Below are 23621 nucleotides of genomic sequence, written 5' to 3'. Positions count from 1 at the left end.
TTCCTCCCTCTCTCCCTTCCTACTACAATTTGAACTCAAGGACTCACACATGCTAAGTCTACAGTTTTATCATTGGGCTTTGCTCCAGTTCTTTTTTCAAATTCCAAGTCAGTATGATCAGACCTTTTGAATCGTAAACATTGGTTTTCCAAGTCTTCGAAAAAGCAATTTAAGGACTGGAGAGATGCGTCAATGTTTAAGAATGCACTCTGCTCTTTTAGAGGACCCCAGCTCTGTTCCTAGCACCCACATCAGGCAGCTTACAGCCTCCTGTAACTCTAGGTCCAGGGGACCTGATATCTTCCTTTGGAGTCTGAGATACCTTCAGACGTATACCCACACACAGACCACACACATATACATATAATTCAAGATAAAAATAAATCTTTATTTTATTTTTTTTTTAAGTACTTGGTGTGGGCACTAGAAAAATAGCTCAGTGGTTAAGAGAACTGGTTGCTCTTCCAGAGGACCCGAGTTTGATTCCCAGCACCTACCTGGTGGTTCACATCTGTCTGTAACTCCAGTTCCAGGGGATCTGATGCCCTCCTCTGGCTTCTGCGGATAGTGGGCACACAAGATACACAGCCACACATGCAGACAAAATATCCATATTCATGGAATAAAAACAAAATAATAAAATTGCTAGGACCTGCATGGCTTTGAGATTGACCTTTTTCTGAGATGACAGGGAATGAAGATGTGGGGGTTGGGTGGGCCATGTGCTCTGATGGCTATGCAGCAGCAGCCAGAACCAGATCTCTCAGCACACTATTCACAGCTGAGGTAGGAGGCAGGTGAGCTCATCTCAGTAGAGGGGGTCTCCGTAGGGGAGCAGTCTCAGGCAGCAGTCAACCTGGAGGAAGAAGCTTTTGTTGATACTTCCCATACAGTGCTTGGACCAGGGACCAGGATAAGGCTTTGCTCTCTTCTGAGCCTGTCCTGGGGAAGGCCTTGCTGTTCCCATGGATCAGAGCCACTGGGGTCCTCGACATGGCTGTGCTTATGTCAACAATATCCATTCACTCAGCGCTTCATCTGCTCCCCACATAAATAAAAGAAAATATTTGGGGGATGGTTTCATCCTTGCCATCCTTACACTTGATTGTATTTTACTACTGTTGTTGTTGTTTGGTTGGTTGGTTGTTCAAGACAGAGTTTCTCTGTGTAACAGCTCTGACTGTGCTGGAACTCTCTTTCTAGACCAGGCTGGTCTTGAACTCACAGAGATCTGCCTGCCTCTGCCTCCCAAGTGCTGGGATTAAAAGCTTGTGCCACCCACTGCCCAACTGTCCTTACACTTGTTAATTGCCAAGTAAATAGTATTTTGACTTAAGCTCACAGAATTTGCCCACATTTCTCTATTCATTTTGCTAAAGGAAGAATTCTTTATATTATCATAATGTAGAAGAAAATGGATTGGGGAAAAAAGCACAGTGTAGCAGATAATTATAATTTGGTTGAATTTCTTCTTTCCCAGAAATGCATTTAGACAGACTTTTAAAAATAGTGGCTTCTTTGCAGTTATCAAAATAAATCCTCATTTGTATTTTTGGGCCAATGACTTGATTTCTGCTCATTTTTAAAGTCTAGTACTTTAAAGCAATTTCATCTTGCAATGAATGTGTTTGGGAGCATTTGACTATAATAATAAAATGAAATGATTGTTAATTCTAACATTTCTTTAAATTGACTATATATCTCCTTATTCAATTTAACTTTCGGGGGGGGGAAGCTCCTGATTAATGAAAAGATTAATTAATACTGCGTATTTCTAGAAATGTTTTTAAAGTATTAGAAAATGGCTTTAATTATTCATGAAATATTTTATTCTCTGAATTTTGTTATGTTGATGGTTACTTTGTATATATAAAGTGTGTACGATGTGTTTGTAATCCTCTGTGTGAGTGTGGGCAGGGGTGTGCCATAACATGCCTGTAGAGGTCACAGGACACCCTTGGGCATTGGTCTCAGCTTTCTACCTTTTTTGTGGCAACATCTCTTTGTTTGTTTGTTTGTTTGTTGTTGCTGCTGCTTATTTTTCCTACTGCTTTAAAAACTAGGATTGCTAGCCCCCAAGCTTCCAGGGATTCAGCTGGGAATGAGAATTTTTCTCTTAGAAACTGCTCAGAGGCCATTGTCTCCCCTGCTCTATACGTCCCGGGTATTGAAAGAATTCTTGTTACCAAAATGTCACATCAGCACAGATTAGCCTATTTATGTTTAGACCAAATGCCCTCCCACCTTCAGATTTGAAGGTGACCCAGACCTGAATCAAGATCAACTTCTTATAAAGATGGCTTTTCAGACTAATGTGACCCTTGATGCTAAACTCGAAGGGCTGGCGTGTGTGGATCTGTAGAGGTGACAGACTCAATTAATCATTAATTGCAGGTCTGCAGTTCCTGTTACTTATCTCCACGGTGCGGCTGCTTTCATGTGGGGGCTTGTCTGACTACTAACCAGGAAGTTGATGTAGAAGTTAACACAGGCCCATGTGGGTTGTGGTGGGATTTTCTTCCTGTCTTGTTCTCTCTTCCTTCCTTATCCCCCTCAGTATCCTAGGGGCTCAAGGCAATCTTTCATAAAATAGAGAGGGGAGAACCTTGGTTATCGCGTTAGTATATCAAAATGAGAAGTCGATGGCTTGTCTTGAGGAATACTCCACTCTTTTCAGAAGGTAAAGATCTGAAGCTTTCTCTCATAAACACACAGTGAGGAGACGCCAACTCTCAGCACCACTGTTGTGTCAGGGCCAATGGGCACAACCTTATGGCCACAGCTGGCATATTTAGCTGGTGTTAAAGATCATGAAGCCAAACCAAGGCGATCGTGCTGCATAGGGTGATGAGAAGGTTCCAGAGAGAAGGGATGTCTGAAGCTGATTCTGTAGGGCTGATGTAGGCACCTCAGAAAAGGTAGAGAAGTGCTTTGTGTGGTGATATGCTATGTACCCTAACAAACTTGCCTGAGGATCAGAGCCAGCCACTAGATTAGACATAGAGGTCAGGCAGTGGTGGCACACACCTTTCATTCCAGCCCTTGAGATCTCATGCCTTTGCTTGGGAAGTGCACATGCCTTTAATCCGAGGAAATAATATGGTAGGGCAAAGAAAGGTATATAAGGCGTGAGGAAACAGGAATTCTCTCTCTCTTTAGGCTGAGGATTTTGTAGAGGTAAGAACTAGTGACTGGCTGTTCTGCTTCTCTGATCTTTCAGCTTTCACCCTGATATTCGGCTTTGTGTTTTTTATTAAAAGACCATCTAAGCTTTGAGCTGCTTTTTGGGATCTGTACTCATGACCAGTAAGTTTTGAGTTGGTCTCATCTCTGACACTAAACACAGGCGCAGACACACAGATACAGACACACAGACACACACATACACACACACACACACACACACACACAGACACGAACACACACAGACACAGACACAAACACACACACACACACACACACACACACACACACACACACACACACACGTAGCCATTATATATGAAGCTGAGGTTATGTTCAAATACAGGAGGATTATAGCTCAACATGAAAACCTAAATTACTGGTGGGACAGTTTTTTAAAAACTTATTTTGTATTTTTCTTTTGATGACTATCTAGCATCTCAAAGCCGTCATATGCCTGTACAAAGCTCCATGAGCTCCTTCACAGATACAGGAAAAGAGAATGGAAGGGAAAGAGGAGAGGAAAGGGGTAAGGAAAAGAAAAAGGGAAAGGCAGGGCAGGCACTCTGGTTTAGAAATTGTCTTGTAGGTGGTCGGGACATACAATCAGATCATGCGCTCTTTTAATAGCACTGGTCCCATCTCAGCTTGCAAGGAGCGTTTGTCCATGAATTGGGGAGTAAAAGTATAAAATCAGAGTTTGAAGCCTGCCTGAAGTTGTCTACCTGGGCTATACTCACCAGGAAATCCATGACTTATTATAACGTGTATATCAGGTCCAACCCTGGAGGCCAGGCCTATGCGGTCATGCCGACCACTCATCAAATGTGAGGCCCTCTTTTCCAGCAAGCAGGCAGCCTCCCTGTCCCCGGACTCCCTCATGTCCTCTCTGCCCCTCCATCTGTAAAATCACCACAGTTAAGGAGACCTTTCTGTGTCTATGAGCACCTTGCTTATCCAAGCTGATTCTTAGGTTTGCCCTGTTTCTGACGTCTAGTGCTGTGCTCAGCGGACAGGATTCTGATGCCTAGTTGTTAGACTGGATGCATTGGACTGACTTGTAGCGATACAGCCACACTCAGAAGTCCACCCATACTGCTTATCATGAGGTACACTAGGAGAGTTAAGTTCTGAAATCTCCTCATTAGCGCCCTTTGGGTAGGACATGGATCATTTGAGTGGGAAGGGGACATAACAGGACTCCTTGTAGTCCATTAATTACAGGGTGCCCCCCTGTGCCAAGGATGCTGTTTTCTCTGCCATTATTTCACAGTGCTCACAGCGATGTGGTCGTCCTAACAGATGTGTGTATTTTTCTTTTCTCCTAAGGGGGGGGGGGATAAAAAAAATCAGTGTTGTGTCTTTTCCCAGGGAGATACTGTCCAGAACCTTTTCCCAAAGGACCACAGCTCTGATCCATTTTTGAAAATTGCTTCAGCATTATTTTGTTTCTACCTTCGCTAATGCTCGTAAAATTCAGGCCATAAAGAAATAAACTTGAGAGGACATGAAAGGACAGACCTCATGGCTATTTACTCGCTGGGCAATGATTTCGCTCTTCTGTGCTCTATCCTTCCCCGACGTGAAGCAGGCCCTCCAACCCAGCTTCCACTGCCCAACAGCGCTGCACCAAGGGACACCTAGCATCCTTCCTTCAAAGTGTAGCATCCTCGTGAGAGGATGGTAGCAAGCTGCCTGGTTTTGTGTTCTTCCCTCACCCACTGTTAACCAGGAGTGTCTAAAGACACAGCCTTCTACTGCTGTGTGGCTCGGTGGCCACTGCTGAGTGGCAGACACTTTCAGGGTCTGCTTCTGAATGCCCCCCTTTCTACGGATTTCTCCCAGAACGAACACTGTAGGTGATACTCAAACTTGTAAACTCGAACTTCACTGGCTGTTTAGATTTTGGACTCCACCTTGATGACACTAAACTTTAATTATTATCATATAGGAAATCTACAACTCCTCCTTCGAGGCCACGGGAACACTCCTATCGTCACATACAGTGGGGACTTCTTGTAAATCTTCTGTAAGGTTCGCTTCCGCTTGGAACAGTTGGCTAGTGCGTGTGGCTGCCAGCACCTCAATCTGCCGTTCCTTTTCTGCTAAAACTTCTTCGAGCTGAGTGATCTTCTCAGTTTGTAGGGAAAGCTGGGTGGATAACTCCATAATGAGGCTAATCTTTCTGTCACCCTCTTCCACAGGGGGGAGACCTCCATAGGGCACTTCCACGGAGTTTGACGCTAAAGCAGGCAAAGAACAAACACAAGAGGAGAGTCATTTTCATGGGAGTTCCCAAAGCTCAGAGAGAGGGAAGATGAAAAGCACTTCATTTCTCACGTTCGCCAGAGGCGGCCCAGATGTTACATCATCCGGTTAGACACACTGAGAACAGAATTTAGATCCCGTGAGGGGAAGGGCTCAGGGTGCTCGTGAAAGAAGAACTTGGAAGTCTCTGGAGAGGGACCAGAGTCAGTCCTTGCCAACTTCTAATTTTATTTTTTTTTATATGCATTTAACTTTCAATTAACTGTGGGAATGAGCCGACCTTGAAAGACAAATCCCAACAACATCCATGCCAGGCTTCATCTTTTCCTTGCCCCAAAGAATCATTCACAAGAGGAATGACTGGGATAAAGGAAAACACACTTCAAATTCGATGTTTATGTGTCTGAAAAACAACAACACATCTTGCCCTTGCTCCTTTTGGGGGAGATGGTAATATATTATAGAAAGACTAACTTCCTAGTCCAAGCATCAGAATTGCCAGGAGTAGAATTTGAGCCCAGGCAGGGAATTGCTTGCATGGGATCCATCACAGAGGTTTAGTTCGTTTAGGTATTTTAAAATCAAATTAAGCATCCTCTAGGACATCAAAATTTATTCAGTATCATGATCCTTGGTGAATCTCTGAACTAAGGATGAAGAATAGAAGAAGGGAAACGGGGAACCAACAAGGAGATGGAGATGGAGGATGCATCACTGGCCCCAATAGTCCTGGAAAATGAATCTCACTACCCATAAAAAATGTGGCGTCTGTAAAGTAAACACCATCTTATTAGACCTCAGAAGTACCATGTGGGAGCCCACAGAGGCTATCTAGTGAGAACTTTCTCAGGGTCAGAGAATCTGAGCTTGCTTTACCCAGCAGGCCTGCATAAGGGGATGATTTGACCATGGGCGTGGTTGCCAGGTGTTTGGAAAGGTCTACACTTGTGGTGTGTTTTGATCTAGCGAGGAGGTCTTTTACCCCACCCCTTGGCATTGTTATAAAAAGCCCTTTTGAATAAATGGGAAAGGCCGTTGGGTAGTGATCCAGGCCCTCCTGAAGTTATCCTGTGTTTCTGTCTTTCTTCTCGTCAACTAGGTCTCTCTATCTAATATTTTCTTAGACCTCTCTCCTCCTCCTAAGAACCCCAGAAAAGGTGGGAAAGATAGGAGCTGGACTCCCACAGTGCCATCCTGTTTACTTAAAATTTTCATCATCAAATTTCTCTGAGCTATGGAAAAGCCAGACATAGATATAAATGGTAAGAGATGTCACGGGCTTGGACATCAGTCTAGGGGTAATGGAGCCAATAACATCCCAGTACATGGCTTCGATGGTTGATCTGATATAACTGAAAGCCATTGTTTTCTCCAACCCCAGTGAAGAAAAGCCCAAGGACTGCATCTGATACACTATTGCCAGCTATGGATAAACAGGCTTTCTATACATGCCTGTGTGAGGGCTCATGCCTTTATTTCTAGAACTCAGGGGGATAAGGTAGGAGCATTGCCATGAGTTCTAGACCACTTAGGGATATAGAGTGAGACTCTTCACACACACACACACACACACACACACACACACACACACACACACACACACCTACCTACTACTGCTGTAGACCCATACCTGCTATTCTTATTCTCTCTCTCTCTCTCTCTCTCTCTCTCTCTCTCTCTCTCTCTCTTTCTCTGTGTGTGTGCATGTGTGTATGTGTGTATGTGTGTGTAACTGTGTTCAAGTAAAGAATCACCCGAATTCATTAGTGAGTGAAATGTGGTGGCCATTAGCACTTCCCTGAAGGGTCTCTGGCAGAAGCTTGAGCACCTAAGGCACGATGTGAAGCATCCTTGTGGGTCACAAAGTGACAAGGAGATGCCAAGCCATTCTCTAATCTTAGAAACTATTATTGGCAAATTACTAAATTTTAAAGACTGTCCGGGAAACTTTAGTTCTCATTATTTGAAATCCTGATGTTCGTATTGGAGGGTGTGATGACTTGTTCATCTCCCTTGTGTTAAAGAGCAACAAAAGGAGCTGGAGAGACACTCAGTGGTCCAGAGCACACACTGCTCATCAGCATCCCTTCCTGGAGGCTAAAATCCTCTTGCAACTCCAGTTACTGGGGGATCTGATACCCTCTTCCGGCCTCCACGGGCACTGGAACACATACAAGATAGATTTACACAGACAGACAGACAGACACACAGACACACAGAGACAAAAAAATAAAATAATGTATATTTTTTAAAGAATAGTTTAAAAGTATTACAGTTTAAAGAATTACTTGGTTCATTGTCTCTATGGAAGTCATATGCCCTCCAGCCCAGTAGAAGCTGCCCATACAGCAAGGGCTTTTCCTAGCTGCTGACATACAGGGCCCTACCTTTTATATCTGGCCAGAGCTATGCTGGTAGCTACCGTAACTACAAATGACCAATAAGCAACTGGACGTGGCTATTCTGAGTTGAGATATGCTATCATTGTGACATAGGCATTAATTTTGGAACACTTAGCTTGGAAAAACGTGAACTGTCTCATTAATTTTTGTTGATTATTATTGAAGTAGCAATATTTTGGCTATCTTGCATCAGAAAAAAACATGCTATTGAAATTTATTGCATTCACGTGTTCTAACTTTAAAAGTGTAGCTACTAGGAAGTTTGAATCACATGGCTTGAGTTTGTGAACCTCTTATATTGCTGTTGAGTAGTGCCGGGCGGGCATGTCCTACGGTGAGATCCAGGTGGCGGCCTAACTTGTAGACTGTATTTATCTACTCAGTTCTCACAGGTGTTATTTGGGAGGGAGGATTGGTCACTCTCGATGGATCATTTTTCTATGTCCTCTGGGGGTGGATGCATGGAAATGCAGATTTGGAATGGGTTCTTATGGGCTGAAGTAAGGTTCAACAGTTGTGGAAAGAATGAGATGAAAATCTGCAGCAGGGTGGCAGTGGCACAGGCCTTTAATCCCAGCACTCAGGAGGCAGAGGCAGGCAGATCTCTGTGAGTTCGAGGCCAGCCTGATCTACAGAGCAAGATCCAGGACAGGCACCAAAAACTATACAGAGAAACCCTGTCTCAAAAAAAAAGAAAGAAAAGGAAAAGAAAATCCACAGCAAGGTGAGGTGAGTGGGTACAGGCTACTGCAGGGTGGAGAAGCCAAGCTTGGCAGCCTGGGTGGAGAAGGTGTCTCCGGAGCTCTTCCCTTGGATGTGTTTGGCTGCTACCCCTTTCCACTTTGACCCCTCTATCAAATTTTTCTATCCCCACCTTGTCTTTAAACTGACATGTGAAATGAAAGCCAGAGTGCAGTACCGCTCCAGAAGGCACATGGGTCTCTCTCATTCTTTTCTTTCCTCCTTCTCCCCCACCCCCTTCTTTCTTTCTAAGATAAGTGAAAGGAGAGACAGTGAAAGGTTTGGACAGTCTGAAGAGAACCGGAGTATGCAGCATTATCGATGAGTACCTTGGTCGCCTGCTTCCAACGACAAAGGGACAAACTACTGCAATGGGAGGCCTTCCCTAGGTGACATCAGATAGCACATCCTGCAATGGGAGGCCTTCCCTAGGTGACATTAGATAGCACATCCTGCAATGGGAGGCCTTCCCTAGGTGACATTAGATAGCACATCTGTATTCTTGCTCTGAAAGAGGACAGCAGAGAGAGAAGGTGGAAGAGAAAGAGAGATGGAAAGATACAGTGGACCTCAGATGCTTTAACGAATTATCACACACTGGGTGTCTCAGGCAATGGCCATTGCTTCTCATAGTTCCAGAGGTGGGATATTCTAGGTCATGATGGTTGGGCTCTAGTAAAACTTTCTTGGATTGTAGATGGCCTCCTTCTATGTCTCTATGGTGGGGTGAGAGACTGTAAGTTCAATAGAATCTCTTCTCCTTTGTCTTTGACACAGGGTCTTAGATAGCTCAGGCTGAACTAAAACACATGATCCTCCTGCCTCAGCCTCCAAAATTCTGGGATTACAGGTATGTGCATTCATACCCAAAAAACATTTTTATTTTTAAATTTTATGTATATTGGTGTTTTACCTGCATGTGTGTCTGTGTACCATGTGCATGCAGTCCCTGCAGAGGCAAGAAGAGGGTGTCACGTCCCCTGGGACTACCGTTGCAAATCATTGTGAGCTGCCATGTAGGTGGTGGGAATTGAACCCTGGTCTTCTGGAAGAACCATCCATTCTCTCAACTGCCATGTAGGTGGTGGGAATTGAACCCTGGTCTTCTGGATGAACCATCCATTCTCCAGCTACCGGTGTCTGTTGTCAAGGGCAATAATATCTATGACAAGGGCCCTAGTCTCATAACCTCATCCAAGCCCAATTCCCATCATGCTCACTTCATATAATCGTCATGCTGGAAGGCAGGCCTTCAACGTAGAGTTTGGGGAAAGGCATAATTCAATCTGTGGCCCAGGAAGTTGACACTTAGAAAAGGAGTAGACAAGGACTAGAAAGATGAGAAAAGGCGAGCAGATAAAACACTTTAAGATCTGCTCTGCGTTGTTTCTCTGAATGAAACGAAGATGCTGGTAAGGAGACAAGCTAATGAGTACGGATGCCGAAAGGGAAATTTCTTATACAAGTCAATTCATTGTTAAGCAGTTTCTTTAGACACATAACACAAAAATATCTGTTCCGTTTCTTGGGGTGGGGGGATATGCATGGACCTTGGGGTACATGGGAAGGTCGGGGGACACCCTCAGCTCTTGTTGCTTGCCTTCTGCTGTGTTTGAGACAGGGTCTCGGGGTGTGCCACTCTGCTGTGTAGTCCACACTAGCTATCCTGTGAGCTTGCAGAGGCTCTCATGTCTTTGCCTCCCATCTCATGGAATGAGTGCTGGCATTACAGATGTTTGCTCTCCGTGGGTTCTGGGGAGCACTCGACGCATTGAGCCGCCCTCCCAGTTAAGCCATGTCTCTCCATAGGTTCTGGGGAGCACTCGACGCGTTGAGCCGCCCTCCCAGTTAAGCCATGTTTACTTGTCCAAAATGGCAAAAAAAAAAAAAAAAAAACAAAACCAACCAAACAAACAAAAAACAAAAAAAAACATAAAAACAACCTTTTAAAACATCTTCATTAAAGCCGAGGGAATGTACAATCAGGCTGTCTTGAAAATTGACTCAGGCCACCCTAGGTTGTTTTTGAACTCAACTATTAATCACGACATTTCCTTTCCCTGAACAGTAATCTCTCATTTGTAACAAGAAGGGACAATGTCCTCCAAGGTCCCGCCCGACAGCTTACATGTCCCAAATCTCAAACTCTTGCCACTTTCCCCAGACTTCCGCCAACAGATAGATAACCCCACCTCCAAAGCCCGGGCTGCTTGGACATGGAGGGTCTGCCATCTGACCAGGTAACTAAGATTTCATTCCATACCGAGAGTTTCATTCCATACCAAGACAGAGACAGCCACAGGCAAGGGCACATCTCCCTGCGAGAGAGGCACAGACCTGACTAGCCGCAGCTGGAGTAGGAACCTCTCACACTTGCAGAGGTTTCTGTCATCATACAACGGCTTTCATTATTTTCTCTCTTTCTGTCTACATGTAGAGGTGAATGGGCTGAGACTGTAGCTCAGTGATGAGAGAATGCTTGCCCGCATGCGCAAGGCCACAGGCTCAATTCTGAGCCCCAAAGGGGCAGAAAGACATAAAAGAGGAATAAAACTGAGAGCTAAAGATTGCAGCAAAGAAAAGATGAGGCGGTTTATCACCCGAGTGTGAGCTATCTCCCACAGGTTCCCATGTTGCACGCTTGACCCCCAGAGGTTGGTGCTTCTTTTCTGGAAGTTTCTGGAAACATTAGGACATAGGACATATTTGGAGGAAGGACATATTTGGAGGAAGTAGGTCTTTGAGGGCATACTGTACAAGGCTGTATCTAGTCCCCAGTCTCTTCTTTTTTTGCTCCCCACTTCTTGGCTGCTATGAAGTGTATGGCCACTTCCTCCGGAGGCTCCTACAGCCTCAATGTTCTGCCCATGTGCATGGCTTAAATAGTGCTCTGAAATCCCAAGTCAATGCAAACCCTCTCTTCCTGAAGTTATTCTTGCCAGGCATTCTGTCTCAACAATGAAAGCAGGCAAGCCATGGGTGGTGGAAGTCGGGCATGTTCAGCAAGGTTAAGAGTGGGAAGTACAGGAGCGTTCTTGCATCTGGCCTGAGTTGCTCACTTTTCTCTGTCGGCCTGGAAGGACCAGAGGCTAGCAGAACTGTGACCTGTGCCCTTGGCATTTCCACCTTCTCATTCATAACCTCACAGTCACCACGCTCTTAGCAGTGTGACCCACAAGAATTACACAAAAGTAACCGATAATAACTAAGTAGATTATAGCAGGGGGAACCACATGTAAAGGAATGTCTTAGAGCCTGAGGGTTGGAGAGGGTAATCTTTTTTTTTTTTTTTTTTTTTGTAGCCACTATAGGAATTCTGAAAACCGCACAAACAGTGATCCTCTAATCTGGAGTCCCTCAGACTTTTCATTTGTTAGCCACGGAACTGTAACCAACAGGTAAAGTCTGCATCGTGTTGTCACTGCAGCTACGAACTTACAGAGACAGTGGACAGATACAAAGCTGTCCTGGACAGACTGGGGTGGGGGCAGGGCGAACCCAGTGCTGTGCAGGGCTATATTAGATCGGAAGACCTAGAACACAGGAACATGAGTTTGTGAGTTACAGGAGTTCTTATCATGTTGAATGGAGGCCCAGCGAATGGTGGGAAGGACTTTGTTGTTGCTTTTTAACATCCTCTGCTGAAGAGGACTGTCCCCTTTAAGTTTCTTTACTGCTGTCACCTCTAAGTACTTACTGAACTCAGTATCACTGTCTGCTTTGTGAATCAAATACCTCCAACCATGTGGCACTTTATTTTGATCTGGGACATGAGTATCTTCTACACTCATATTTAGCTCATTCATTTTTTTTTTCTAGCAATTAATGATTGGGTCCCTGCACACAGAGCATGGATACGATGTGATGTTGGCTCCTGCAGCCGTGCTATGGGGCAGGGGATAGGCAGCCCCATGAAGCCCTGAAGGACAGTCAAGATTAGCATGAACAAACACCCCCAATAGGTCCTCACTATGGCAGTTTATTTTTCTCTTTGTTTTTCAAGCGGATGCTGAGCCTGCCAAGTATTTACTCAATAAGAAAGACTCTTAGCGTTGAGGTGATTAAATACCTCATCCTAGAGCCACCCAGGATTACTGTTCAGCCTGCAAGACTGTGCCAGCATCCTCCTCTGAACAAATGCCCATCACCCTGAGTCACTCTGGGCTGGTTTTGAAAGCTGTATATGCTTGTCAACAACCGCTGAGGAGTCCAGGCTCACCCCTTGTCATTCTCGGGCTTCCCGATTGGCACACCCACAGGCATATGCCTCACCCACTTAAATAAAAAAATGAAGAAACAAAAACCTTCCTAGTTTTCTATCTTTCTTAATAATCATTTGTGTGTGAATGGAATTCTCTGAAAGAAATGCGCCCCCCCCCCCCCCCCCCCCCGTATTCTTGTATTTTACCGGCAAACACACAGATGGCCATTGTCCTGAAGTTCACTCCATCCTACGGCTTCCGTGTTTTCCTTTGCTCACAAAGACTAGTCTCGATGGTGCCAGACATATGACTTCAGAGGCTGTTCAATTTCCTTCTACCAAGCTGTGCACACTCAGAACACTCCTAGAGTTTGGCACTTGTTAACTGACTTGGCAAAAATTAGAAATACTGTGCAAACAGATGTGATTATTAAATAGGGTTGGTCACTTAAAAAATTAAAATATAGTGCAATATTTATCAGTTTTTGATATATCATAGTGATGATCACCTGTACAATAGGATTGTATTTTAGAATAAAAACATTAGACAAAATTTTAGACTAAAGAGAATAGAGAGCTTAAAAGTATCTGTCTGTTTTTCTAAGTGCCTTGGAAGACAAGGACACATTGAGACTCTGTACCCCCAAGGAAGTGGCTATTTCACCTCCTGAAGTACTAGGAGAGAGGCTGAGAGTACTGCAGAGATAGAAGGCAGGAAATCCAGGGGCCAGAGACTGAGTTGGAGGTCACTGTTTTAGTGTTCAATAGAGTCCCAGGCGGATGTGATGCCCATGGGACCCAGGCATCCACAACAAGACTGTAGGCTGGGTAATTTGAATACAAGAGACACTCACTTGGAATAAGTCCCAAGCATGAGAACCCTAGGATTAAGACTCCAAGCCTGTTAGTTCAGTGTCTGGGAATGGTTCTTTCCTCAGAAACAGCACCTTCTAGCTGACCTCCCAGGGTGGGTAGGACAGCACTGCAGGGGTTACGTTCAGATTCCAAGAGCAGAGTGGGATTTAGCTTTCAGCAGAAGAACTTTGGAAGGGTACAAACATCCTGACCGCAGCATTGCAAACCTCACCAGAGGACTGTAGAGCTCTCCAGAACCAGAGCAAGAGGTCCAGTTGATATGGACACTTTCAGGACCTCGTTAATAGTTAGGGATCCTGGAGGCTGGAAAGCACTCTTGTCTGCTAGCTGCAAATATGGTATTTAGATGCTCTCTCTGTAAGATACCAGCAGCTAAAGGAACCAAGGGAACTGAAGACACCCATCTTCCTTCCCATGGACTCTCTAAGGTGTGGAATTACTACCCACCATGCTTATCATTTATGTAAATGCTAACTCACAGTGTATAAAGTTGCAGCAGTCCACTAGCTTCCCATCTATCTATGCTGTTTCTGCTATCAGGTCTGTTGTCAACATAGACAGCTTCCATTCAAACACAAGCATGAGCTATGCCAAGAGGCCTTGGTACTCTTACCCAATCCAATATTCTTCAATGATTTTACATCTCAAGAAAACTAAATAACTCAAATGCTTAGAGAGACCCCATGTGATCTGGGTCCACTTTCCCTCCCTGACACGTCTCTATTCTTCACAATCTCCTCTCTAGTGTAAATCCAATGCTTAATCTCCTACATCCCCATCATTCTTATTGCTACTCCTAAGAGATAAGGCATATTCCTACCACAGGGCCTTTGCATTTGCTATTACCTCTGTCTGGACTATTATACCCTGGATATGCACATGATTCCCCACCTTAATTCCTTCAAGTTTTTATTCTACAAAATTTCCTTCATTCGTTAAGGCCTTCCCTGGACATCTTTCTTATAATTTCAACTCCCGTTACTGAGCACTGCAAACCTCTGTTTACTGCTTTGATGTAAATGACACACAGCACCTGACCACTTGGCCATGCTGGAGTCTCTCTTGCTCCCTGGAGTGGAAGCTCCAGATGGACAGACTTTCTCCACTGTCTTTTTCCCTGCTGTGTCTCCTGTACTTGGAATATGGTAGAAAGTGCACATGCAATGCAAAATCACCACGGCAAAGGACTAGCCTGGAGATCTCAGTGGGTGCATCATCAAGATGCTATCAGAAAGGGATTAGCTGACTATGGGAAAGATGGGGCAGAGATGGCTTTTATTATGGAGGAAGGTCAATACAGAAAGAGAGAGAGGAGGGTAAAATAATGTAAGGATGTCTGAAAAGTCACAAGGAATATTTTTATTATTTATTTACCTAAAATTATATATATATAATTTATATATATATATGAATCTATGTGCATACATATACATATATAGTTTGAATGAAAATTTCCTGCCTGGGCTGACAATGCTTCCCCCAAGATATATTATACCCTGGATAGTGTGCATATCCAGGGTATAATAGTCCAGACAGAGGTAATAGCAAATGCAAAGGCCCTGTGGTAGGAATATGCCTTATCTCTTAGGAGTAGCAATAAGAATGATGGGGATGTAGGAGATTATAATGTGTATTCTTATACCCAACAGAAAAATGTAATTCTTATCCCTCATCAAACAAAATTCTTTTTGAAACAGATGAAGACTGTTTCAGCAAACCGCAGAAAATCAAAATTCAGAGAACAAGTAATCTACCAGCTCCCATTGATAGATCTACAGATGATCTAGCAAAAACCGTCAATGCCAGGCATAAGAAGTCCCCTTTGAGTTGCTGGTCAGGGCTATCCCAAGACTCCAACACATTATAGGCTATTGCTGCTCCATTGGTTGTCTCCCAGAGGTTGGAGATAATTCCTCATTGCTGAGGCAAATGTACTTCAGACACAAAATTTGAAGGACTTGAGCTGGATCTGACCAGAAAGCCTCCTCCCTGGGGCTATTCATGGCATCAGAAAGTACCAAGCAAGCTCCAATGGAGGAAAGCAACTAACAGCCCTACTTGGTTATATGATGCCTATGGACTTCAACAATGGCCATCATGGCAAAACAACCCTTAGTGTGCAATCGTGGCACACACTATCTTGATGGTAACCAACAGCTCTCTAGTAGGAATTAAGGCCTGCTCAATAAGAGGGAAATCATGCCTGGTACTGGAAACCTAGCAGACTACTCAGAGCCAATGAGGTTGTGGATCTTCGTGGAGAACCTACAACCTCCAGTTTAAGAAGCCAGCATAATTCCTAACAGCATCCTAAATGTGTATTCTTATACCCAACAGAAAAATGTAATTCTTATCCCTCATCAAACAAAATTCTTTTTGAAACAGATGAAGACTGTTTCAGCAAACCGCAGAAAATCAAAATTCAGAGAACAAGTAATCTACCAGCTCCCATTGATAGATTTATACCACAAGTCCCACACCTACGGCTCAGGAAACACATGAAAGAGGGGCCAGAAAGACTGTAAGACTCAGAGAAACAGGAAATCTGCTGTGAGATTGTGTCTCTTAGACTGTCAGGGAAACTACACTCATGAAATCTCAACAACATGGCTGCCCAAAGGTGGCCTGAGTAAGGAAATCACCAACCGTCACGCTAACGTGAGAGGGAGAAATGCTATGGGGTCCCAGCACTAGACAAATAACTTCAGGCAACTAAGGAATATTGGGAATAGGGATGGGGAATAGTCATCCTCAGGGAAGAGTACATGGATGGTTATCCAGCACAGCATGGTTACCAAATGCCAAGTGGTCACCTCTCTGAAATCATATACATACAAGTAACATTGTATGGGCAGATTAGGTTATATATACATATTCCTAGATACACACACACACACACACACCTTAACGGTTAAAGAAAAAGCCATCATGAATTTGAGAGAGAACAGGGGTGGCATGGGAGGTTTTGGAGGGAAGAAAAGGAAGGGGGAGAAGAACGCAACTGTATTTTAGCTTCAAAATATAAAGTTAAAATAAAATGTAAAAGATGGCACTTAGGTTCCTTCCTGGGCACATTTCCCCTTCTTCCAGCAAATCTTTTAACTGCTGCATTAAAATAGTACTGATGATGTAGGAGAAACTTAGAGTAGTCATTTGATGTTATAAAGGATCTACTAAACTTGCTTAGAGAAGTAAATTCCACAAAGGAGAATTCAGCAGAGGGAGCAGTCAACCAGTCTAGTAGCACAACTAGACTTGGTAGAAACTATAGAAAAAAAATATGGGACATCTAACATAAACAAGATTAGTTTGCTGAGAACATGTTTCTGTTAGATTTGTCTGCTAAGATGGCCACCAATGAAGCCCTATTCCCATAACAAAAGGAGACAGCTTTGGTCACAGCTTGCCCTTAGGCCCATCCCCCATCCCCACCCCCACCACACAGGGCAGCATTGGGACAGGGCCACCATTAAGTCCTGGTCTGTCATTAAATTAGGAAAGATGTAATTCTGCCCTGCAGGCAGGATGACCCTGATTAACAGCTGCTGGTCAAAGCAGTCCCATCTGTCTATGGTTAGCTACAACAAATATTTTTATGTTGTAAATCAAATTTCTCTCAGCAACCATCTTGGTATTTCTGTCTCAGTGAAATGGGTTTAATTGCTCAAGTGTAACTTGGAGCCATGACGCTGAATATGTTAGTGGGGATTTCTGTTCAGGGCTGGTTCTCTTTTGTGCATTAGCCAGAAAAAGTCACGTGATATTATTCAAGAGTTTTTCCTTTGTTAATCTCTAAGTGGTGGAGTGATTTCTCACTGGGAAGTCATATTAATTCTTTTTGTTTTATTTGTTTTGTTTTTTGAGACAGGGTCTTTCTATGTAGCCATGGGGCTGTCCTGTAACTCTATGTAGACCAGAATGACCTCGAACTCAGAGATCCACCTGCCTCTGTCTCTTGAGTGCTGGGTCAGCACATTAATTATACAGCAATAAAAATATACTGTCATGATCCTGTAACACTGAATGTAACACATCTGAGTTTATTCTCTTTAAAAATAGGCATGTAACAGCTAGGGGATCTCACCTGCTAGTCTTCCTTGAGATCTGGAGGCTATGAAAATGATTCCCAAACCTGACACCCAGGATATCATCAAACCAGGATTTCATCTTTGAAATTCTGCTTGGGTGGATGGATCAGAGTGCCAGGGAATCTGTGTTTTCAAAAAGCCCCACAGCTGACTTGGATCAGCCAGCTTTCTACTGACCTACGTGAAGCATGGTAGGTTGACCTTTTCACTCAGTCCTTAAAAGCTGGCCAGTAAGCATCTAGACAAGCCTCTTCTTGATAAAACTTCAGTTCCCAAAGCCAGAGAAGGGAGATCACATCTGTTTTATTCTTGGTGCCTCTCCCTGGCTATTCGACAGGACTCTGCTGGTAAACACTACTGGTTGACTAAACGTATTCATGGTCCTCATGGCCTCAGCCCTCTTTTAATTAGATTATATCCCAGAAACATCTCAACAGTTTATACTTGGCTAAATCATCTCTAGGGCATCCCAGAGAGAGTCAAAAGTGTTGGCTTTGTTTTGCTTCTGTTTCTGTTTTCGTGTTTGAAGGGTTCATCTATCTCTGTTCTCTGCGAGGAGTCTCTTTCCACCAGGAATGGATGGAAAAGAGAGACTCCGAACAGCAGAGGAAGGGAGGATCATATCTGAGGTGGAAATGTAAGACTTCCTGGATTCTATGAGTGAGTTATCCCTAAAGCTTGCTGGAGTCAAATAATATGCCCCCAAAGACTTAAGGGCATTGTCACAGAAAGACAGAATGATACCTTGGTGTCAACTTGGGAAGGGTGGCAGTTGGGTATCACAGCTGTCTTTGTAGAACTAACACAGGTTGGTGCAGAAACCTAACTATGGCACCCTGAAATGTCAATCTTTGACACATTTCATGATGCCTATTCAGAGAAACTACTACCAGAAACAGCTCTTCATTTTGTAAATGAAATTAATACCTAAAAGGAAATTTACATTGAGGACGTAAAAAGTCAGTGCATGTAAAATAAGCTTTCCCATTTGGTATTCATCTTTTTGCTTAGAAAGGATCCTTTCTGAGGAAGACAAGATTGGGAGGTGTGTGTGGTGTGAATAGGAATGGCCCCCATAGACTCATATGTTTGAATGCTTGGCCCATAGTGAGTGGCACTATTAGTAGGTATGGGCTTGTTGAAGTAGGTGTGGCCTTGTTGGAAGAAGTGTGTCACTGTGGGGGTGGGCTTTGAGGTCTCACATGCTCAAGCTAGGCCTAGTGTGGCAGTCTCCTTCTCCTGCCTGTGGATCAAGATACAGAACTCTCAGCTTCTTCTCCAGCACCATGCCTGCCTTCATGCTGCCATGCTTCCCACCGTGATGATAATGGACTGAACCTCCACACTGTAAGCCAGCCTCCCTTAAATGTTTTCCTTTATAAGAGTTGCTGTGTTCATAGTGTCTCTCCAGAGCAACAGAAACCCTAAGACAGGGGAGATCTGACACCGGGTCCAGCCAGAGATCAGCAGAGGTAGATTTCATTGGGACACTTCTAACAATATAGTCCTTCTTCTCTGGAAACGTGCCCTCTCAGCATTTGAGAGCCTGCTCCAACTCCCATCTCTTCGAAAGCCTGAGCCTTGCTGCCTTTGCTTAGCTCTGCACCTGTCCAGCCCTCTCTAGAGTCATGTGCTTCGCATGTGTCTCCGTGTTTCTCCATGTTCACTTTTGTTTTCTAGTTAATATGCCTCTTGCCAGTTGTGTTGGAGCCCACCGAGGTTTTCTAGTAGCTTTACCCAGCAGGACTGGGTAAAGAGGATGACTGGGCCACGGGCATGGGTACCAGGTGTTTGGAAGGGTCTACGCTTGGCTGTATCTAGCAAGGGGGAGGTCTTTTGCCTCTCCCCTTGGCATTGTTATTAAAAGCCCTTTTGAATGAAGTTCTGGGCTGCTGGGTTTGGACCCAGACCCTCGCAAGGCTATCCTGTGTTTCTGTCTTACCTCTTGTTGTCTAGCTATCTCTTTCTACCTAAGTATTCCTCACTTCTCCCTGCTCGAGAGTTCCCTGGTCATAGAAGTGGGAGCTGGTTCCACCACACAGTTGAGCACATAGATTAAAACTACCAAAACTTCAATGGGAGGGAGTGGGTTTAAAACCTTCTAAGTTGGAAGGAAGCTGAGGAAAAAGTTCAAGTAGCTAGACATTGCCTGGTCAGCGGTGGTCAGTACGTATTTCATTCTGTGAGTTACTTTTATATCATTGTGATCAAACTACCCGACAGAAACAACCAATGAAAGAAAGGAGGAGTTTCTGCCTCACAGTTTCAAAGAGTTTCCGTTCGTCACAGTAGGGAAGGCAGGGCACAGTGGATCAGTTCTGGAGCATCACAAGTGTGTGGCAGCCGTTCTTCCCACGGTGACAAACCAAAACCAGGGAGCTCTGGACTGGGACCAGGGCAGGCGCAGCCTTCAGAGAGGTCAGGACTTAGAGCAGGGCAGGCACACCTTCGAAGGCACAACTCTGGTGAACTACTTCTGCCAGCCGGGCTCCATTTGCTAAAGGCTCCGTAGCCCACTCAAATATCTACTCACTAGGGCTGAAGTGCTCAGAACGTCAGCCTGTGGGGGACATTTCAGCTTCAAATCGCAGTGCCCATCTTCTGTTAGCTTGCCAATAGCACAGGCATTTTGCTGGGGAAAGGTAAGAGCACATGGGTGAACTTGCTCTTTCTGGAACTTTGGGCCCTCAAGTCATTTCTGCATATTTACAGAAAGGGTTCTTGAACACAGTTGAGAAGATGTAAACACCGTTAGCATTATGAGCTACTCCAGGAAAGAGTCAATCTATGCAAAAGAAGAGGGGTTTTAGAAATGTCTTACTTTTTTCAATGAGCAGGTCCAACAGCACCTTTTAGAAAGTCTGAGTAGTTGGTCTTTCAAAGAAAATAAAGACTAAAATGTAATGATCAACATTGCTTGCCAGAAGCCAAAGGTGAAAATGAACCCTGGTGGCAGCGTCAGGAAATTTAAGGCAGGGAGCGACCCAGGGGATTATCTGAAGGGACAGAAGAAAGAAGACAATGAATGGGGGTCTGTTTCTGTCCTTATGGGAAAAGGAATCAGCAGGGACTCAAAGTCCATTAAGATGAGTTTCCATCTTTTAGGGTCTGTGTTATTCCCTGAGCGCCCCCACCCACCCACCCAGAGCAGCCAATGGTACATGAGTTCTATTTTATGGTTTCTAGTGTCTTGTAGTATTGAAAAACAATATTCTGGTAATGATAGCACTCACATAGTTATTCTTTGATAATAACAAAAGAAGTTAGTAGCATTTTTCCTTTTCTTTTTTCCTTCTGAGAATGATAGGATAAAGGACAACATTTTTGTTTATTAAGATTTTGTTTATTTATCTGGGCGGTGGTGGCGCATGCCTTTAATCCCAGCACTCGGGAGGCAGAGCCAGGCAGATCTCTGAGTTCGAGGCCAGCCTGGTCTACAGAGTGAGATCCAGGACGGGAACCAAAACTACACAGAAACCGTGTCTCGAAAAACCAAAAAAAAAAAAAAAAAAAAAAAAAAAAGTAAAAGAAAAAGAAAAAAGATTTTGTTTATTTACATAGTAAAAGGGAAAAGTAACTTTTACTTAGCTGACTCAATACTACTTCCATCCCCGGTCATGTGATACAGTCGTATTTTGCGCACAGGTTTGAAGGATGTGCACCATTTTACCTCACACCATGACATTTTTCTCTTCCTCACCTATTAACACTCATGTATTCCTCTCTGTCTTTGGATTAGCCCTGAGATGACAGTGTTACCATGGACTTTACCAGCTCCCTAGGTGAGGTGTATGGTCTAGAATCAACCCATCTTGGCAGGAGTTCTGTTTTGTTTTTAAATTAGGCATAAGACATGATAAACTGCAGTAACTACTATACCAGCTGGAGGGTTACAGAGAATTTATTTGCGTGGTTCAGGTTTTTTTTTTTTTGTCCTGAACACTAAATCCACTGTGACTTGTTCCAGCCAAATAACATCGTCATATAACTCTCAGAGCAAATTCTCCAGTTTGTGAGTACTCCATCACTGTGGGGTGACATTGCTGAAATTTGTTACTGAGACTTTTATTTATATGAAACATTGAGCAGAGGCAGATATGAAGGCTTCATCCATAATTCTCAGCATTGCAGAGTGCTTTGGAAATACAGATATGGGGTTTGCAGAATAATGCCCCTCTCAGAGATGTCCACAAAGAAGTCGAGAATAACTCCTAAAGGATACTCCCATACCAGAAAGTATGTGACTTTATGTGGCAAAGCCCCTTTGCAAAAATAACTGGGGATGTTGAGATGGAAAGGTTGTCCTGCATTATACCATGGTAGACTTAATGTAATCACTAGAGGGATTTCCCCTCCCTTCCCCTCCCCTCCTCCTTCCGTCCCCCTCTTTTCCTCTCCTCTTTCCTGCCCTCCCCTTCCCTCCCCTTCCCTCCTTCCCTCTCCCCTCCTTCCCTCTCCTCTTCCCTGGTCTCTCTCCTCCCCTCTCCTCCTCCTTTGTCTTCCCCCCACAATTTGTGAAAATGTAACAAGCTTTGGTGTAGGCTCCAGTGGCCCCAGCTGGAACCCCAGCCGCCATGCCTCTTCCCCCATCCCCCAGTCATGCAACTGAGGCAAACAAAGCCGCTTTTCCTAAGTGGCGCCTTGCCGGGCATTTGGTCACAGTGCTGAGAAAATATCTGATACACTACGCTGCTGGCTCTGAAGATAAGAAAGGTACCCAGAGCCAAGACGTGTCATTGCCCTATAGAAACTAGAAAGTACCAAGAATCGTGTTGCTCAGGACTGCTAGTAGGGACACAGGCCCCTCGCCTGCTGGCACCTTGACTGTAGGCCAGACACAGTTGTTTTGAACTTCTGACCTCCAGAACTATAAACTAATACAACTGGGCTCTTTTAAGTTACTAAGTTTGGATCATTTGTCACGGCTGCAATAGGAAATCAATAGAGAGCAAACTCATGCACTCCTGAGTGGTGGGAATGGAGCCCAATAGCTCACCCAGGCCAACGCACTACGGCTCAGGCTCTTGCATTTTACCTGAAGGGTGCTGAAGGTTTCCCTAAGTCCAGAAAGTCCTGTCTCCAGTGGCGTCTTAAGATATTGCCACCCGCTTTGCTTTTGTAGATGTTAATGGTTCCACGCAGTTAGCGTTTAGACTTTCTCCTGCTGGTGGTCTGTGAACGGACAGGGAACCCTTCCCTATTTAGTCACTTTGGGGCGCTTCCAGACTCCTCTCCTCTGAAGTCTCTATATCAGGACTGGCTTTCCTATCATTTGTCTCATGTTAACCCAATGCAATCTGGATTTTTATTTGGGGGTTTTATTTATTTGAAACAGACTCTGTCTGTGTGGCCATGCTGGCTTCAACCACCCCAGTGCTGAGTTACAGGCATGCATCACTACTATGCCAAAACCCTAGTGTTGTAGAGTATCAGTTAAAGATATATGTGTTTATGCTGTGGAACATTTGTTTAATGATGCAAATATGTGTTGCATTCTTTTATGTTGCATTTGTTTAACCTGTGAAGATAAATACCTATCTAAAACAACTGAGGGCCTAATAAACAGCTGAATGGCCAATAGTGAGGCAGGAGGAAGGATAGGCGGGGCTGGCAGACAGAATAAACAGAAGGAGAAGAATAGAAAGAGAGGAGCGAAAAAGGAGAGGAGGATGCTATAGACCTTCCACGCTGCCACACAGTCAGACATGGAATAAGAAGGCAAGAAAAGATATACAAAAATGGAAAAGGGTAAAAGCCCAGAGGCAAAAGGTAGATGGGATAGTTTAAGTTTAAAAAAGCTGGCTAGAAATAAGCCAAGCTAAGGCTGGGCATTCATAAGTAATAATAAGTCTCCATGTGATT

The 23621-nt window shown here is 44.2% G+C and overlaps 1 protein-coding gene and 1 long non-coding RNA gene across 3 annotated transcripts in view; one reads left to right on the top strand and one right to left on the bottom strand.

Annotated features, from left to right (window-relative positions):
• Positions 1-23621, top strand: part of LOC128112848 (uncharacterized) — a 48331-nt gene that overhangs the window by 4690 nt on the left and 20020 nt on the right. Inside the window, exon 3 of one of the 2 annotated variants that reach the window (XR_008219201.1) lies at positions 11897-12083. The exons of the other annotated variant lie outside the window; for it this stretch is intronic. This is a non-coding gene — a long non-coding RNA (uncharacterized LOC128112848). Of the gene's footprint in view, positions 1-11896; positions 12084-23621 lie in introns of those variants that run through there. 2 annotated transcript variants of the gene reach the window in all.
• Positions 4546-23621, bottom strand: part of Ccdc192 (coiled-coil domain containing 192) — a 204730-nt gene continuing 185654 nt past the window's right edge. Inside the window, exon 7 of the mRNA XM_052742221.1 lies at positions 4546-5426. Coding sequence (XP_052598181.1) covers positions 5140-5426 — 287 coding nt within the window. The 3' untranslated portion in view covers positions 4546-5139. The remainder of the gene's footprint in view (positions 5427-23621) is intronic.

The sequence above is a fragment of the Peromyscus californicus genome, unplaced genomic scaffold, assembly GCF_007827085.1.
Source record: "Peromyscus californicus insignis strain IS unplaced genomic scaffold, ASM782708v3 Scaffold_17__1_contigs__length_78620276, whole genome shotgun sequence".
NCBI classification, from domain to species: Eukaryota; Metazoa; Chordata; class Mammalia; order Rodentia; family Cricetidae; genus Peromyscus; species Peromyscus californicus.
This window is presented reverse-complemented; position numbering and strand designations above follow the sequence as displayed.